The sequence below is a fragment of the Sapajus apella genome, unplaced genomic scaffold (genome assembly GCF_009761245.1).
Source record: "Sapajus apella isolate SASKATOON/1434 unplaced genomic scaffold, GSC_monkey_1.0 scaffold44, whole genome shotgun sequence".
NCBI classification, from domain to species: Eukaryota; Metazoa; Chordata; class Mammalia; order Primates; family Cebidae; genus Sapajus; species Sapajus apella.
The window spans coordinates 16,145,445-16,164,636 of NW_022436984.1; the positions used below are offsets into that span (position 1 = coordinate 16,145,445).

The following is a 19,192-nucleotide window of genomic DNA, read 5'->3' on the forward strand; positions in this document are numbered from 1 at the left end:
TAACAAGAGCGAAACTCCGCCTCAAAAAAAAAAAAAAAAAGAAAAAAAAAAAAAGAAAGTTAAAGAATTTGCCCAAAGTCACTTTGCTTAAAAAGTAGCAGAGATGGTGAGGGAAGGTGTCCTCTTTCCAGGTCCACAAGGGGGCATAGTTTTAAGGGCAAGAATTTCCCAGTGCCATGCCCCCCTCCCATCTCTCTCCATCTGGAAGATTTAACAGTCTCTGTTTTAATTTCTGTGGGCATGGGAAAAAAACCAAAGGTCAATCATTCCAGTGGAAGTTCCAAGGAACACCTTTCATTTGCCAGAGAACTTGGAGAAGGTGGGGGTTCCTTCTAGGTTAAAAGTCCCCTTCTTCCACACCCCTTCAGACTTCATGTTTGGATCCTCTTCCATGAACACGCCCTTTGTGGAAGCCATCTTTCTCTCTCCTGGATTTTCCCTCTGGAGTCCCCTTCCACACTCCCTAGTGGAAGCCTGTCTTCCCCTCCTAAACTCCATCTCTCTCTCTGTTCCCTTCCGCTCAGTGTGAAGCTTTCCTCTCCCGGATTCCATTTTCCTGGATTCTGTCATTCAGTGTGAGAATTAGCTGTTTCTTTCTCCCTCCTCCTGTTTCTCTTTCTCTACTTAAATAAATCACTTTCTACAAACACTTTTGAGTCCAGCATTTACTTTTATGAGTGCACTGTGCTGTGCGAGGTCTCCTCTCCCATTCTTGGGGGAGTGACAGACCAAGAACCTGGAGAAACGTCCTCTCAGGGGAACTGAGGGCTCCCCTGAACCCCAAAACCGAGAAACAATGGGATCTGAACTTCAAATCTAGTGTTTTTTTCCACTGGATAAATACAGGCCCAGATTTGTATATTGAGTATAGCATTTACAAGCATACCTCAGAGATACTGTGAGTTCAGTTCAAGACCACTGCAATAAAGCTAATATCACAATAAAGCAAGTCACATGCATTTTCTGGTTTCCCAGTGCATATAAAGCTATGTTGGCTGGGTATGATTGCCATCATACCTGTAATCCCAATACTTTGGGAGGCCAAGGTGGGTAGATTGCCCGAGCCCAGGAGTTTGAGATCAGCTTGGGCAGCATGGTGAAACCTTGTCCCTACAAAAAACATAAAAATTAGCCGATTACAGTGGCATGTGCTTGTCGTCCTAGCTACTTGGGAGGTTGAGGTGGGAGGGTCATTTGAGACTGGGAGGTTGGAGCTGCAGTGAGCCAAGATTGCACCACTGCACCCAAGCCTGGGCAACAGAGTGAGACCTTTTCTCTAAACAAACATTAGTTAGGCTTACACTATACTACAGTCTATTAAGTGTGCAATAGCATTATGTATAAAATAACAATGTACATATCTTAATTTTTAAGATACTTTATTGCTAAAAAAAAAAAAAGCTAATGATCATCTGAGCCTTCTGTGAGTCATAATCTTTTTGTCTCATCAAAATTGAGGGAAGACCTTTGGAAGGTCTTCCCTCAATTTTCATGGCCACTGTTGATCAGGATGGTGGTTGCTGAAGCTGAGGGTGGCTGTGACAGTTTCTTAAAATAAGACCATATTGACATCTGCCACATCAATGGACTTTTCCTTTCACGAAAGATTTATTTGTGGCATGTGATGCTCTTTGATAGTATCTTATCCACAGTAGAACTTCTTTCAAAATTGGAGTCAATCCTCTCAAACTCTGCTGCTGCTTTACCAACTAAGTTTATATAATATTCTAAATTCTTTATTTTCATCTCAACAATGTTCACAGCATCTTCACCAGGAGTAGCTCTCATCTTAAGAAACCACTTTCATTGTTCGTCCATAAGAAGCAACTACTCATCTGTTCAAGTTTGATCATGAGATTGTAGCAATTCAGTCATATCTTCAGGCTCCACTTCTCATTCTAGCTCTTCTGCTATGTCCACCATATCTGCATTACTTCCTCCACTGAAGTCCTAAGCCCTTCAGAGTTATTCATGAGGGTTGGAATCAATTTCTTCCAAATTCCTGTTAGTATTATATTTTGACCTCCTCCCATGAATTTCTAATGTTCTAATGGCATCTGGAAATGTGAGTTGTTTCTAGAAGGTTTTCAGTTGACTGCCCAGATAAGGCAGGTATAGCCTTACAAAATGTATTTTCCAAATAAGACTTGAAAGTTAAACTTACTCCTTGGCTGGGCATGATGGTTTATACCTATAGTCCCAGCACTTTGGGAGGCCAGGACAGGTAGATCACTTGAGTCCAAGAGTTCAAGACCAGCCAGGACAACATAGCGAAACCCTGTCTCTACAAAAAACACAAAAATTTGCCAGTCATGGTAGCACATACTTGTAGTCCCAGCTACTCAGGAGGCTGAGGTGGGAAGATCACTTGAGCCCAGGAGATTGAGGCTACAGGGAGCCATGCCATTTGCACTCCAGCCTGGGAGACAAAGCAAGACCCTGTCTCAAGTGAATGATGAATGAATGAATCCATTCATTCCTCCATCAATTCATCCATCTCAGAACGGATGATAGATGTGCTAGCAGACATGAAAACAACATTCAATGCCTTGTACTCCATCAGAGCTCCATCAGAGCTCTTGGGTGACCAGTTGCCTTGTCAATGAGCAGTTATATTTTGAAATGAATTTTTTTTCCCCTAAGCGGTAGGTCTCAACAGTGGGTTTAAAATATTTAGTAAATCATGCTGTAAACAGATGTGCTGTCATTTAGGCTTTGTTGTTCTATTTATAGAGCATAGGCAGAATAGATTTAGCATAATTCTTTTTTTTTTTTTTTTTTTAGATGGAGTCTTATTTTGTCACCCAGGCTGGAGTGCAGTGGTGCGATCTCAGCTCACTGCAATCTCCACCTCCCGGGTTTAAGCAGTTCTCTTGCCTCAGCCTCCTGAGTAGCTGGGATTACACGTGTGCACCACCATGCCCAGCTAGTTTTTGTATTTTTAGTAGAGACAGGGTTTCACCATGTTGGCCAGGCTGGTCTCAAACTCCTATCTCAGGTGATTGGCCCGCCTTGGCCTCCCAAAGTGCTGGAATTACAGGTGTGAGCCACCCTGCCTGGCTATTTAGCGTAATTCTTATGGGCTCTGTGATTTTTGGAATGGCAAATGACCATTGGCTTCAACTTTAAAAAGTCACTATTTGCATTAGCCTCTAATGAGAGAGTCAGCCTGTCCTTTGAAGCTTTGAAGGCATTGGCTTCTCCTCTCTAGCTGTGACAGTCCTAGATGGCATCTTCTTCCAGTATGAGGCTATTTTGTCTACATTGAAAATCTGTTATTTAGTGTAGCTGCCTTCATCAGTGATCTTATCTAGATCTAGATAACTTGCTGCAGCTTCTGCGTCAGCACTTGCTGCATTACTTGCTCTTTTATGTTACAATGAAGGCTTCTTTCCTTAAACCCATGAACCAATCTCTACTAGCTTCAAACTTTTCTTCTCCAGCTTCCTCACCTCTCTGTCTTCATAGAATTGAAGAGAGTTAGGGCTCTGCTCTGGATTAGGCTTTAGCTTAAGGGAATGTTGTTGCTGGTTTGGTCTCTACTGAGGCTACTTTCTCCTTATCAGTAATAAGATTGTTTTGCTTTTGTATCATTCATGTGTTCACTGGAGTAGCACTCTTTTCTTCCAAGAACTTTTCCAATTGCATTCACCATTTGGTTAACTGTTTCAAGAGGCCTGGCTTTCAACCTCTCTTGGCTTTCGACATGCCTTCTTCATGAAGGCTCATCATTTCTCGCTTTTGATTTAAAGTGGAGATATGTGACCCTTCTTTTTGCTTGAACACTTACAAGCCATTATAAGGCTATTAACTGGCCTAATTTTGATATTCTTCTGTCTCAGAGAATAGAGGTGCTCAAGGAGAGGGAAAATGACAGGGAAGGGACAGTCACTGGGAGCAGTCAGACGATACACAACATTTATTTATTTATTTATTTAATTTATTTTTTTTTTGAGACGGAATTTCGCTCTTGTTACCCAGGCTGGAGTGCAATGGCACGATCTCGGCTCACTGCAACCTCCGCCTCCTGGGTTCAGGCAATTCTCCTGCCTCAGACTCCTGAGTAGCTGGGATTACAGGCACGCGCCACCATGCCCAGCTAATTTTTTGTAGTTTTAGTAGAGACGGGGTTTCACCATGTTGACCAGGATGGTCTCGATCTCTTGACCTCGTGATCCACCCGCCTCGCCCTCCCAAAGTGCCAGGATTACAGGCTTGAGCCACCGCGCCCGGCCCACAACATTTATTTTTTTATTAAAATTTTTTTTTCAGAGCTCCACTCAAGAAAGAACACAAACATTTATCAACTAAGTTTGGCATCTTATACGGGCGTGGTTTGTGGACCAAAACAACTATAATAATAACGTTAAAGATCACTGATTACAGATCACCATAACAGATGTAATCAAGAAAAAGCTTGAGTTATTGTAAGAATTATCAAAATGTGACACAGAGACATGGAGTGAGCATGCACTGCTGGAAAAATGGCCTCAGCAGACTTGCTCATTGCAGAGTAGCCACAAGGCTTCAATTTTTTAAAAAGCACAGTGTCTGTGAAGCTCAATAAAGCAAAGCTTAATAAAACTACACATTCCTGTACGTAGGAGATGTTCATATTTTCTTTGTATAGGAAATGGGTATATGTTTGCAAATGTGTAGAGAAATACAGTGGATATTTTTCTTTGCTCAGACCCTAAAGCCGTCACTATTTTTTTGAGACGGAGACTCGCCCTGTTGCCCAGGCCGGAGTATAGTGGCTCGATCTCAGCTCACTGCAACCTCTGCCACTGTGTTCAAGCAATTCTCCTGCCTTAGTCTCCTGAGTAGCTGGGACTACAGGCATCCATCACCACACCTGGCTAATTTTTGTATTTTAATAGAGACAGGATTTCACCATATTGGCCAGGTGTGTCTCGAACTCCTGACCTTAGGTCATCTGCCTGCCTCAGCCTCCCAAAGTGCTAGGGTTACAGGCACGAGTCACCATGCCCGGCCGAAGCCATCACTTTCTAATAAAACCCCTCGCCATCATTTTCTGACTGTGTAAGCCTCGTCTGCCGTTATACCAAATATGAAAGTTGGGGCATAGGAACTTTATTTTTCTGGAAGTTGAGACATAGGAGCTATATTGTTAGTATTGGGGAGAGAGAGGAAAAAAAGAAGAGAAAATTCACAGAATCACCTAAAAGTGAAATATATTTAAATCAAATTATATCCTATTCCCAGCATAGTCTCTGACTCCTGGTAGATATTCATGAAGTGTTAAGATTCTATCTCTGCCTTAAAGAATAGCTTCTATTAAAGTTATATTTGGAAAATTTCTAAGATATCAACCATATTTATAATCCTGAGAATTATATATGGATAATATATCAGTACCTTCTTTATAACTGTATTTATTTCTTACCTAAAAGTATGGTTTTCAAAATATGACTTACAGATTTGCTTGAAGGTAGATAGTTATGTTCCAGTGGATATTTGTAAATTAGAGGGCCCCAGTATCTATAAAGAGGAACTGCCCTTGGATTAAGTTATTTTGAGGATCATTAAAGGCAGGAAATTAGGTTTATGGGGTCTCTTCTATCAGAGACCCTACAGTAGAGGAGATGGAATATCCTGACCCTGAGACAGGAGAATCTTACTCAGAGTGAAGGCTGAATCAAAAGAATCCTGAAGAAAAGAAAGGTAGATGGTCTGTACAGGCCTCCCATCCTCTCTTGGCCCTTAGGAAGATGCCCTTGGTTCTTTCTGCAGTGACAGCTGCTTGCTTTGTTCAGTCAGCAGATCTTCCATTCCAATGCACAGGGACAAGGCGATTGCCTGCTGTCTCAGTCTTTATCAGATGGGGACCTTGAGAAAGACTTCTTGGGAAGTGATACAGACCATCGGTTGGAGGTACTCTTAGCCTTTTTCCAAAATGACATGGCTTTTGTCCCAGGGGTACTAAAGCAGGACTCAGCATGTCAACAACAGACTCAGAAGAGAGGTGAGTTTTTGGTGGGACAGAGTCAGGGTATCTGAGCCAGGGAAAGTGATGAATTGTACAATAAACCCCTGTTTAACCTGCCCTCCTCTGGCTTATTTCCCCTAGGGCATGTGAGTGCACTGTAGATCTGGTTATTTTTCTTATTTGTTTTCTGCATTGAGTAATACCATTTTTGAGTCTCCCATGAAGAGGGTATCTAATGTAGATGCCTCTGTAAGTACAATATTATGATCTGGAGTGTGAAGATTGTCCTTCTGACAACTTGTATCTGAAATCAGTGACTCAACAATTCTAACTGTTGGCATCCCAACCCTGGGAAATGGGTGGTGGTGAGAGCCATTGTACCAGTGAGTGAGCTCTGGGAATGCATCTGCTGTCTTCACAAATTCCAATAAAAATAAACTGCCGGGGACAGCTGATGGCACTCCTAGGCATGCTTAGGCCCAGGCTGCCTTCTGTCAAAAATTCATGCCATTTCAAAAGACTGCAGTTTAAAAAAATCTTTTAAAACATTGTCTCTGGAAGAACTCAAGGGTCCCTTGACTTACCTCTGCCCTCCTTGTCTCAAAGTGTAGTGTCATAACCTGGTTAAATATATTTTTAAAACCTTTGAGATTCAAAAAAAATATTTTATAGAGGACTATTATGCCCCTGGGGTTACTGAATGGGAAGTAATATAGTGGAACACCTTATGTATTGAGAGAGTTTCAGGACTACTGAAGCATTGTCTGAGGGCAGCAGATGATCTCTCCACCTCTGAAGCCATGAGGAAGACAGATCCAAGTGCATTAAGCATAAGTAGTCAATAACTTGGTGTTTTGGAGTATTCTAGAAGGATGCCAAATTAGCCACCCCTGGGACGATTCCTGGGTTTACTGATATCACAGCTTCTCCCAGAGAGTACTTCTATCATGTCTCTGAGGGAAGCACTAGTGTGTGAGCCCCTAAGAGGCTTACACGTGAGACCCTCTCAGCACAATGGAAGCCCTAGAAGAGTGATGGCAGTCCATGGTTCACTACCTCCTCAATAAGTGTCTCTGACGATTTTTTAAACTAACCTGTCCCTCTATTCCCGCTTCCTTCATTCTCAGTGACTTGCAGAAGGTGACCTCTGAGAAGGAAAGTATAGCTCTGACTTGAGAGCTAGGTCTCACATGTTTTGGGAGAAAGAGTAGATGTCTGGGAAAGGAAAGGGAAGGAGACAACAGAGGGAGGGGATTAAGCATCTGAGAAGAGGATTTGACTTACAAGAGGTTTGACTCATCCATCAAAAGAGCAGGCACAACTGTCTGAGAAAGCCATTGGGATATCAGTATGATAATGGATCTTGACACCCCAGGGAAGTAAAGAACAACCCCAGAAACCCATTGATTTAGGCATCCGTCTGAGCAATCTGTTCAGGTCCTAGTGAAGAAGTGAGGAGAAGCCTTCCGAATTTGCAGAGCCCCCAGGGCAGTGGAAATGGAAGGATTTGTCACAGTCTAGTTGATTTGGAAACCTCCACTGGGTTCATTTTAAGCTTCTCAGCCCTGCTCACTGTTATTTTATTTCACTGTTTTCTGTTTTCCCTTCCACATGACAGAGCACTCTAAGCTCAGAAAACATCTGAGTTATAATCTATTCATTTTCCTCTATCAGCCAAATATTTATTTTTATCAGCAACTATTAACATATAAATGAACGTTAAAAAGTGATGAATGTAAAACCGAAGTGCAGACTTGAAGTTAACTTTGTTAGATGGAGTTTCCCAAAGAAGAGATCTGAGAAGACCTTTTATGTAATGTTCTGACTCCAGCTTAACTGAGTGAATCCCTCTAGAACAGCCAGTGAGCAAGACCAAGAGTAAGTGTTTGGGAAAATAGGGCTGACCACATTTAAGTCATCTGGAACTGAATATTCAGCAGGAAAAAATGGGCGGGCTATTGTTTGCACCTCCTGGACTGGCCCTCTGATTTTCTTATTGTTTCTTTCTAGCTTGTCATCTCTGTCTTTTTATTCTACTTTCTGGAAGACTTTCTCAACCTTTTTTAAAAGTAGTTTTTAGGGCCGGGCGCGGTGGCTCAAGCCTGTAATCCCAGCACTTTGGGAGGCCGAGGCGGGTGGATCACGAGGTCAAGAGATCGAGACCATCCTGGTCAACATGGTGAAACCCCGTCTCTACTAAACATACAAAAATTAGCTGGGCATGGTGGTGTGTGCCTGTAATCCCAGCTACTCAGGAGGCTGAGGCAGGAGAATTGCCTGAACCCAGGAGGCGGAGGTTGCGGTGAGCCGAGATCGCGCCATTGCACTCCAGCCTGGGTAACAAAAGCGAAACTACGCTAAAAAAAAAAAAAAAAAGTAGTTTTTAAAATTTATTTTTATAGAGATGGCAGTGGGGGGAAGGTTCTCACTATGTTGCCCAAGCTGGTCTCGAACTCCTGGCCTTAAGCCATTCTCCTGCCTCAGCCTCCCAAACAAAGTACCAGGATTATAGGAGTGAGCCACTGCTCCCAGCTGAGACTTTTTCAACTTTATATGCCAACCAGATGTGTCTGTTTCTCCTTTTAGTTTGTTGATTTTTGCTTCATGTATTAAAAAATTATGTTATTGTGTATATTTGTATTTAGAATTTTAATGTCCTTTTGAAATGGTCCTCTTTATCTCTGTTAATACTCCTTGTCTTGGAATCTTTGTCTGATTTTAATATGGTGACACCAGTTTTCTTTATTTTTCCCTGATATTTAGGTTTTTTGATGAACTTTTTTCTGGTTTTATTAAACTTGAAATAGAATGATTCTTAATCTCTAAAGTCGGCATATGTTGTTCCAGCACAGATTTTTAAAACCCCATTAAGGGGAAAAAACAAACTCAGAGCGGTTGCTTATTTTTATATTCTCTCACTGAACAGCAATCGACACAGAAGACTTCTGTGACCAAATGTGTGGAGATTTTTCCTCCGATTCAGTTCTGACACTGTCTACCTGGAGAGTGTCAGAACCTATAGATTCTCACCCAGCCCTACAAGACTGCCACCCAACTTCTAGTGCCAGTCACAAGCCCCATGCTGTTTTCCCTGTGATTCTGACCAGCTGGCTATAAATCAGGGATTCATGTACTAAAAAATTATGTTATTGTGTATATTTGTATTTAGAATTTTAATGTCCTCCTTGAGTTCAATTAATATGCTAGAGTAGATGTAGAACAGGAGGAAACATGTTTACCTATCTATTATGAAGGATATACGACAAATTAGATGCAGAGTTGCATAGGACGAGGCATATGAGAAAGGGGTATGTACCTTCCAGGACCTCCCTGGGCACACCACCCTCCAGGAATCTCCACACGTTCAGCTCTCCAGAAGCTCTCCAAACCACCCTCTTGAGGCTTTTATGGAGACTTCACTGATTAGGCATGATTAACAACCATGTAGAAATGTGATTGGACAAAAAGGTATAATCCGATACAAATAGACTGAGGGGGCACACCCAACAAGTCTTGTCTGTTCAGATTCTTCTTTTTTTTTTTTTTTTTGAGATGGAGTCTCACTTTGTCACCCAGGCTGGAATGCAGTGGTGTGATCTCAGCTGACTGCAACCTCCATCTCCCGAGTTCAGGTGATTCTCTTATCAGCCTCCTGTGTAGCTGGGACCACAGGCACACGGCACCATGCCCAGCTAATTTTTGTATTTTTAGTAGAGACGAGGTTTTCCCCTGTTGGCCAGGCTGGTCTCAAACTCCTGACCTCAGGTCATCTGCCCACCTTAGCCTCCCAAAGTGCTGGGATTACAGGCGTGAGCCACCGCAGCTGGCCCCATGTTCAGATTCTTCTTGACCTCTCTGTGCAGCATTCCTTCCTCCTGGAGGCAGGACCCCTTCTGAAATGAGGGTCTTATGACCGACAAAGTAGGTCAGAGCTCCAAGACAGAAAGGCAGTGGGGAAGATTAGCATATATTTTTGGTTTCTAAGGTCTGCCTTGGGGAGAAAAAGGAGCAGGCGAAAGGGGGGCAGGAGAAGGTCAAGGAGAGAGATCCTGTTTTCTGAGGCCTGCTCTTAAAGCTTTAAGATGCCCCAACAGTATAACAAGTGCAATGGAAATTCCTGGCTCTTCACTCCCATAGTGCTTGTTACACTGTTGGGGCTCCTAAAGCCTCAAGAGCAGGCCTCAGAAAACAGAATCTCTCTTCTTGACCAAAATATAATGAGCTATTCTATAACTCCCATAGTGCTTGTTTATATCACACCTATAAAGCCATTTTTCATTACCATTTTTTACATTTCAGTATCTACATTATACCTATACAGCCATTTTTCAATACCATTTTAAATATTGATTAAGATATCATTGTCATTTGGTAAACTATATATTATTAAAATATATAATTTAATATGTTTTGAAATATATACACCAGGAAACCATCACCACAATCAAAATAATAAACTTATTCATCACCCCTAAAAGTTTTCTTGTACCCCATTCTAATCCTCCCACCTGCCCTCCCCATCTCCCCTACCTCACCCCCAGGTGACCACTGATGTGTTTTTTGCCACTATAGATTCATTTATATTTTCTAGAATTATATATAAACGGAATCATACATTGTGTACTCTATTTGTCATTTTGGATGATTTTTAGCATTCTGTCTTCAAGTTCACTGATTCCTCCTTCTACAGTATCAAATCTGCTATTAGTCCCATCCAACACATTTTTCATTTTAGATTTTGCCTTTTTCAGTTTTCAGATTTCCATTTAGTTATACTTCTAAAATTCTCCATCTTGTCACCCATTATATTCATCTTTTTCTATAGATTCTTTAGCACGTTTATAGTAAATATTTGTCCATATCTGCTAATTCTAACATCTTAATTATCCATTAATCTATGGACTGTTTTTTCTTTTGATTATGAGTTGCATTTTCTTGTTTCTCGTGTCTAATCTTTTTAAAATTTTTATTTATTTATTTTTTGAGACTGAGTTTCGCTCTTGTTGCCCAGGTTGGAGTGCAATGGTGCAATCTCAGCTCACTGCAATCCCTGTCTCCTGGTTCAAGTGATTCTCCAGCATTGCCTCCTGAGTAGCTGGGATTACAGGCATGTGCCACCATGCCCGGCTAATTTTGCCTTTTTATTAGAGACGGGGGTCTCACCATGTTGGCCAGGCTGGTCTCCAACTCCTGACTTCAGGTGATCCACCTGCCTCAGCCTCCCAAAGTGCTGGGATTACAGGTGTGAGCCACTGCACCTGGCTATGTCTAATCATTTTTAAATGCATATACTTTAGACATGATGAGTTACAGAGACTCAGTATTCTGTTATTTTCCTCTGCAGAGTGGTAAGTTTTGTTCTAGCAAGGAGTTACATTGGTGGATCACTTTGATTTTGTGGAGTCTTGATTTAAAGCTTTATTAAGCCTTACCTATTTCAAGTTTGTCCTTAGTCCCATGGGATTTCAATGGAAAGAACAAGTTGTTTACCAGTCCCCTCTAACTTCACAAAACTTGAACTCAAATTCTGTCTTCCCAGCACTGGACAGCTCCTGAAGTTACTGCTCAGCTCTTTGAGCCTTCTAGCTGATGTTTTCCACTGGGCTCCTGGGAATCTCACCCATAGTTCAGAAATCAGCAAATAATGTGAGGGGAGTTTGTATGTAGATTTGAGGGCTCCCTTTCTGTGTCTCCTTCCTCTGCAGGATCACCTGTCTCAATTTCCAGCTGCATTGGCTGCCTCAAACTCTGACCTCTGTTTCCTCAGCCCAGTTAGACTCTGGCTTTCTGCCTGGGCTATTTTCATCTTGTATTGCATGAACGTGCTCACAGGGAAGACACTTAAGAGTGGCTCTCATCTTGTCTCACATTTTCTTGCCTTGTCTCACCTTTTTCTAGGTTCATAGCCCCTCCAATTTTTGCCTCATTTTGGTTGCTCACTAGTACTTTCAAACAGTTGTTCCTTATTAAGAAAATTACTTTATTGCATTTTTGAAACAGAGTCTTGCTCTGTCGCTTGGGTTGGAGTGCAATGGTGCGTTCTCGGCTCACTATAACCTCTGCCTCCCAGGTTCAAGCAATTCTCCTGCCTCAGCCTCGTGAGTAGCTGGGATTACATGTATGCACCACCGTGTCCAGCTAATTTTTTTGTATTTTTAGTAGAGATGGGGTTTCACTATGTTGGCCAGGATAGTCTCGATCTCTTGACCTTGTGATCCACCTGCCTCGGCCTCCCAAAGTGCTGGGATTACAGGCGTTAGCCACTGCTCCTGGCCTTCTCTGAGGTATTAATGATTGTGTGTGTGTGTGTGTGTGTGTGTGTGTTTGTGTGTGTTTAGACCGAGTCTCACTCTGTTGCCAGGCTGGAGTGCAGTGGCTCAATCTCAGCTCACTACAACCTCCGCCTCCTGGATTCAAGTGATTCTCCTGCCTCAGCCTCCCAAGTAGCTGGGATTACAGGCATGCACCACCACACCCAGCTAATTTTTATATTTTTAGTAAAGACGGGGTTTCACCATGTTGGCCAGGATGGTCTCAATCTCTTGACCTTGTGATCTGCCTGCTTTGGCTTCCCAAAGTGTTGGGATTAAAGGCATGAGCCACCTCACCTGGCAATGTTGGTTTTTTAAGTTTTCTTCTCTATGAATAGTCTGTTTCTTCCAATTTGTGTTCTTCTGTTGATCATTTGTTGTTTGGTCTCTAACACTTGTGTTAGAGGTTTTTTGTTTTGTTTTTTTTTTCCCTGGTGACCTCTGTTGTCCAATAATGTTTAAAAATAGGAGATTAAAAATCAGAGTGAAAGTTCTGTGCTTGTACTTGACAGAGCCTGTAGTGCATTTCACAGTAGGGTAATCAGGTTGGCCTGGTGTTTGGATGATAAGTGCCAGTTTATTTAGGTCTCTTCTCACGGGGTTGTCAGATTCCCCAGAGAAGTTTCTTCCTATCTGTTCCCCAGAGGATAAAGGTTTGTTTACCTGCCTGCTGAGAGCTCCATGGGAAGAAGGCTGGAGCCTCACCGTTCAGTAGACATATGTTCACTCAATTTCTCTATACTAGAATTGTAGCCTTGTCCTTAGCTGTGCCTGGTGCCTAGTGTCCCCTAGGCCTGAAACTCCATTTTGTCCTCTTCAGAAAATAAATGTCCTGACTGGTGGGACGTAGACAGTTGCCTGATGACATGGAGTCAGGAGAGCTTCTTGGGGTCCAGCAGTTTCTCAAAGAGCCTTTAACTCTTCTTTGCTTCAATCCCCTCCCCTACTTCCAGAGGTACCTGATGTCATTTCATGAGCCCTTTGAGGGTTCTCTGGACAAACTGGGTCCTCAGCTTTCCACACTGAAGCTTCAAGTCCGGCTTTCTTGAGTGCATAGTTTATTATCACTCATTTTTCTGCTTTCCAACCTCTAAAATTCTGATGTGGTTTCTTTGATTTTCAGAAGGGAAGGAAACTAACTCAGAAGCCAGCTTCTTGAACCTCAAAAGAGGTTGCTTTCATTGCATTGGTTGATTTGAGTGCAGAATCTCTAAGTCCATGGACTTCAAGTACTTCTGAGTAGTCAAACCATTAGGGAAAATTTTGCCAAAAAAACCCCAAAAAACAAATAAGTACCTGTCAGTCATAGTTAGTATACAGCAAAGTGGCAAATATATATTAATACTTTTGAGAATAAGTAAACAAAAAGAGAAAGGATTTGGGCTACATCATGGTCTAGGAAGGAGACCAAGAATGGATATAGACCTTTTCTTTGGGTTCTGTGCCTGTGCTACTGTGCTGAGTCTCTGTATCTGGCTCTTGTTCCTGCTTCAAGGAAATGCAGAGGATCTGGGGAAGCTCTGAGCAGGGGTGAGGGAAGTGATAACCTTATAAGGGCAGGTAGTAAGTACTGGGATTCTTCAGCCCAGAATACAGAGAGGTGGCCTGGGTGGGTGGGAAAGGCAGATTGGAGCCTGGGCACCTGAACCTGAGATGCTAGGAGGAGAGGGTTGTTTCTGAAACTGCAGCAGGCAAGTTTGGCACAACTAAAAGCACAGTTTACCATGGCAGGTTAGAAACTTGGGAAACTATTAAAAGCAGCTCTTTTGATAGGTGGTTTAATTCCTTAAGAGCTTAGACAGATGAATGACAGAGCTCTTGCTCCACTAAATACAAAAAGAGAGAGCAGCTCCTAAGAGACACTGACACATACATAACCTTCCGTATAGACACTGAGGAGGTCAGGATGCTCTTACTGGGCTGTTAGCAGAACACTGGGCTAGATGGAAAATGAGCAGCTTGGTGTAGTAGGACAAACGACACAAATTAACATCTAAATTCAAATCTTGACTCCTCATCTTACTTACTGTGTCACTTTGAGCAAGTTCTTAACCTTTCTGACACTCCCAAGGTTCTGCTGAAGGTTAAATAAGGCAGTTATATAACCTACAGTTTGTTCAATAAAGTAAGGTTAGCCTGATTCCTACACTGAATTTATCTGCGCCTTTATTTAACACATATTTGCTGAGCTCATATCAAATACCAAGCTGGGTACATGTATTTTCCCTGGCCTAGAAAAGCTCATGAAGTGAAGGCACAGCTTTGTTCCATCCGGCAGCCCTTCCTCAGCATGCTCTGCGGCTGTGACGGTGAGCATCGCTGGATCCTTTCCTGGGAGCGCCTGGGTCAGAGGATATCCGAGCATCTTATTCCTTCTCAGCAAACAACCCCACTTCCTTCCTAGCCACTTTCCTAATAACTAAGTGAAAGCTTTCACAGCTTTCTGAGTAATACAACACTGTGATGAAGCAGTTTGCAGGCCACTTCTGCTTTTTCATTTACTGGTTTCTGCTGTAGTCTCCAGATGGTCAGAGTTGAAGGTTTTCAGGGAAGCGGAGGGGGTGGGAGTGAGGGGCATAGGAATAGTTCCTGACACTGTGGGAGAGTGAGGTTCACTCCCCTCCTACAAGAAATGTGTTCATAGCCTCTGGGTGCCCACATCATTATGATTAATTATGATGAGCTCAGATGAGATCGTGCCTCCACCCAGCCAACTGTGTTCCCCATTCCTTTGTATCTGTCAGAGAGGTTCCGTGAAGTCTCTTCTCTTGCCTGGTGTACTGTAGCGCCTTTCCAGTGACCACTACATGGCCTATTCAAAACCCAGCTTTTAATATCCTTTCAATTATATATTTTCTTGGCCTTAGTTAAACTTTCCCTTTGATCCAGCTTTAAACAGCAGTGTGAGCCCCCCACCTTTTTTTTTGAGACCGGGTCTTGCTGTGTCGCCTGGGCTGGAGTGCAGTGGTGCGATCACAGCTCACTGCAGCCTTGGCTTTCCAGGCTCAAGCAGTCCTCCCACCTCAGCCTCCTGAGTAGCTGGGACTACAGGCATGCACCGCCACACCCGGCTAATTTTTAATTTTTACTTTTGTAGCGACAGAATCTTGCTGTGTTGTCCAGGCTGTCTTGAACTTCTGGCCTCAAGCCATCTACTGGCCTGGGCCTCCCACAGTGCTGGGATCATGGTCGTGTGCCACCACACCTGGCCTTATCATGAGCTTTTATTTGCCTTACTGCTGAACCTCCTTTCCCTGAAGGCTCTGATGCTGGCGGGAGGGCTGAGTCCATCCTCCCTTTCATCTTGCCTCCACTGTCAGGACTTAACCTTCACCCTCTTTCTTCCCTTTTCTAGAACTCACGTGCTGTGTGTCAGACTGAGCTTTCCCTGATTAATTCTACAATCCAAGATTTGCTGCACTGTCCTGCTGATGTTCACAGTCGTGCCTGGGAAGGAGGCAGCCCCACTCCCAGTACATTTCAGTGGGAGACCTCTGTGCATCCATGGAGACGCAATGGGGCGGGGAAGGAACCGTGGGAGTGCACGTTCCAAATCCTGTGTCTCCACGTGTGGATCAGCGGCACCTTGCTTTCTTGTCAGAGACCTCGCTGTTCCGGAGCGAGACCTGCTGAGAATTGAGGGGCTGAGGGAACCCCTCCACCTCCTCCCTTCTCCAGTGCCCTGTGCCCCACCCAGCAACAGCGGCTGCTTGGCAGTGGGGCTGCTGTGAGCTCAGAGCCGCTGCTGCCCCGCATGTGTCCGCTCAGCTCAGTCTTATGCTGTATAGTTACTAAATATGTACAGGAGGGCCACAGCATCTTTCTGAATGGATTTTTCTTAAGAAATGTGCCAGTGTTTATGCGGTTCATGGTATTTCCCTGTCCTTGCTGTTACTGTCACTCAGCTTTTTCTCGGTAGGCTTCATACATTTTATTTTTTTGAAATGGGGGAATTTGTTGTTTACTCCCTGCATTCCTATGTGTGACCCTCCCTCCAACTCCTCCAAGGAACAGGATTACCCGAGGTTCTGACAAAAGATAAGCCTGTTAAACTCATCATCTGTGTGTTGTTGTTGGAGAGAAGCTGGTGTTCTGCTCGGCTCTGCTTGGTCCAAACAGCTCCAGCAAGAGCAGGTGTTAAAAGTGCCAAGCGTGTGTATCACTGTGACAAGCCATTTGCTTACTGCCCCTGTTCCCTTGCAGCCGAACCAGCTGATGAAGAACTGCTGCCAGGTGGGTCCTTCAGCAGGTCACAAATGACCTAGTTTTATTTTAAGCTAACAGACTCTGTTTGGCCTAGGGGTGTGGAGTGAGAGAGCTGTGTTTTTGGGTATGAGTCTGTGTGGTCAACCCTGTGGCCCCCACCCCTCCGGCCCAACATCCTGTGAGTACGTGTGGCCTAGGCCTGGGGGACCTGTCCGCCCTACTGGCTTGGGCTCTTTGCATTTCCCTCCTGCCCTCAGCACCAGCCCTTGGTGGCATCACAGTTGGCCACTCAGCTGCTCTGTGCTGGCAGCTGCAAGGACAGGAATAGCTCAGCGCCTGATGCGCTCCCTGAGCAGATGTGAGGCTGGCAACTCTCCTGCTCTCTGTTTGCAGGCACGGGCCATGGGGCACAGGGTCACAGTCCCAGGAAAGACAACCGGAGTCTGACCTCCAGCCATCTCTGGAGTTACTAGGAGGCAGCTGGATGGCAGATACGAGAGGCCCTAATAGCCGGGTCGTTGCAGGCTGCTGCAGGACAGAGTGGCTGCAATTGAACTGACCCCCTGGGAAGGAGGAGGTGGCACAGTAAGGATAACAATGTCTGTGTCCTCGGAGGCTGGGCTCCGCTCGGCAGAGAGCGTGGTGTGTGAGGTGGAGGGCGGTTTTGCAGACATCTCAGCTCCTGTTCTGAGGAGGAGTTGGTTCTCATCTTAGGCTTCTGCAAGGGCGATCATGGGACGTTTCCACCACCACCCACTCTTGGAGCTGTGCTGGGTCTTGGCTTGGGGCCCCGAGGGTGGGCCCTGTGTCAGAGGCATTTGGTGAGATCGGTAGAGGTGGCAGGCATTCTCCTCAGGTTTCCCACTGAGGGGTCCCTTCAGCAAAGGCCTGGGAGGAGGAGCCACTGGCTCTCCAAGTGCCACATCATGTGGGGGGTTTCTTCTGTAAAGAAAAAGACACAGGAAAGCTGTTTGTCTGTGCCCTGCTCTGGATTCATTGTTGTTCTTGGACCCAGAAGGGGAAATAATTTCTTCACCCTTTCACTTTCTTTCTGAATCCCTATTAAATGGTGACTGCAGATTCTGGAAACAATTAGTTAGCCGTGACTCAGCTGCCAGCTTCATTTTCTCTGCGTTTTGGGAGAGGCCTCTCATCCGGGCCCAAGAGATTTGGAGACAGGGTGTCAGTCCAGGTCTGAAGGAGGAGCAGGGAGCCTCTCTTGTCTACCCAGTTGGCATAGGCTTTGGGAAAAGTGCAGCTTGTTCGGGCCACATGTGCCAAGAGGGCTTTTCCTTCCCCTTGTTAGTAAAGCTCGTGGTTCTGCAGTCCCATCCTCCAAGGAGGACGATGTTGACTAAGACACCACGCTCTCCCTTTGTCTCTGGAAACTGCCCCCTCGTTCTGACAGAATCCCTCAGGCAATGGAGGAAGGATGCCAAGGCGCCTCTAGTTTGTGCCTTTGCCGTTCTAAGCATTTGGTGCTGAGAGGGTTTCCCAGCCACCTGCTCCCTTTCTGGGTCCACCATATCGCTGCTATGTGTCAGTGGCATGTCACTGTGGTTCAGTGAACACATGGATGGACGTGCGGAGGCTGTCTGCACAGCCCCCAGCAGACATGCCCCTGGGGTGAGGACACTGGCCCTGCAGGGCGTCTCCCCCTGCAGCTTAGTGAGCGCCTGCCCACACTTCACTTCTTAAAGGTGCGCAATAGAGGAGGGCTGACCAGAGGGTGTTGCCGGAAGTGTTCAGCCTGCCCTTCACCATTCCCCTTGTGCACGGCCCAGTTTCCATCGCTCAGGGCCCAACCAGGAAAGTGGATCTTAAACTGGGGTTTTCATCTAGAGATTTGTTTAGCACACAAGAAGAAAAGCTGAGAGGCAAAACAGGGGAGTGAGGAGCACCCCAGAGGTGGGGAACAGCAACAGCAACTTCCCCCACCCTGAGACTGGCTGGGCACCATGGGAGGATGTGGTCACCAGAGCCCGGGGCCAAGGCCACTGGGGGACCTGCCGCACTGCGGACCTGTCTGGTGGGAGCTGGAGCCTTGAGAGCGTGGTTCCTGTCAGAAACATCCCCTGGGCGGAGAGAGGGGGCCTGGCCTCTCTCCTCCTCTTGGCCTCCAGAATCCTGCAGGTGCCCCACAATAGTTAAACCCAGCTGGAAGCAGCTGCCCTGGGAGCCTGGGACCAGCGACCTCCTAGGTCAGCCTGTCACCATGCAGAGCACAGCAGAGCACAGCAGAGCAGGTGGGGGGCTGCGCATGGCCTCAGTGTACTCGGTGTCCTGTCCGAGTCTGGTGTTCATGCCCCACTGCTGTCCTAAGCCCCTGGTGAGGGGAGGCAGACGAGCTGCCCCCTAGGTTTTTGGAGATTCTATTTTACTCTGCCTAGAGAGGAAACAGCTTTGGGGAGGGAGGGGGAAGCCTTTATTCTTTACTGTTGTCCCTGTTTTCCTTTGGGGGAATTTACCCAGTTAGCAACCCCTCCTCACCATTCCCCCCCGGAAAGCCCTGTCCCAGTTTTCTGTCCACCCCTCCTGTTCCTCTGTACCGCGTCTCTGATTTTCCCCACCAGGGAAGCTAACCCAGAGCACCACCGTGCTCATGAGTGTTTCCCCAGGATAATCCGTTCTGAGCATGATACCACAGTGTGGACTGTCTGTCTGTGAGAAGATGCCATCTACTAACCAATTTGTATTGTGTTTCCAATAAATTCCTGGAAATGTT

General features: G+C 45.1%; 1 protein-coding gene across 2 annotated transcripts in view; it reads left to right on the forward strand.

The window, feature by feature from the left end:
• Positions 1-19,192, forward strand: part of MTA3 (metastasis associated 1 family member 3) — a 138,859-nt gene extending 119,667 nt beyond the window's left edge. For both annotated transcript variants that reach the window (XM_032239420.1, XM_032239421.1), the window contains exon 14: positions 15,617-19,192. In XM_032239420.1, coding sequence (XP_032095311.1) covers positions 15,617-15,642 — 26 coding nt within the window. In that variant the 3' untranslated portion in view covers positions 15,643-19,192. The remainder of the gene's footprint in view (positions 1-15,616) is intronic.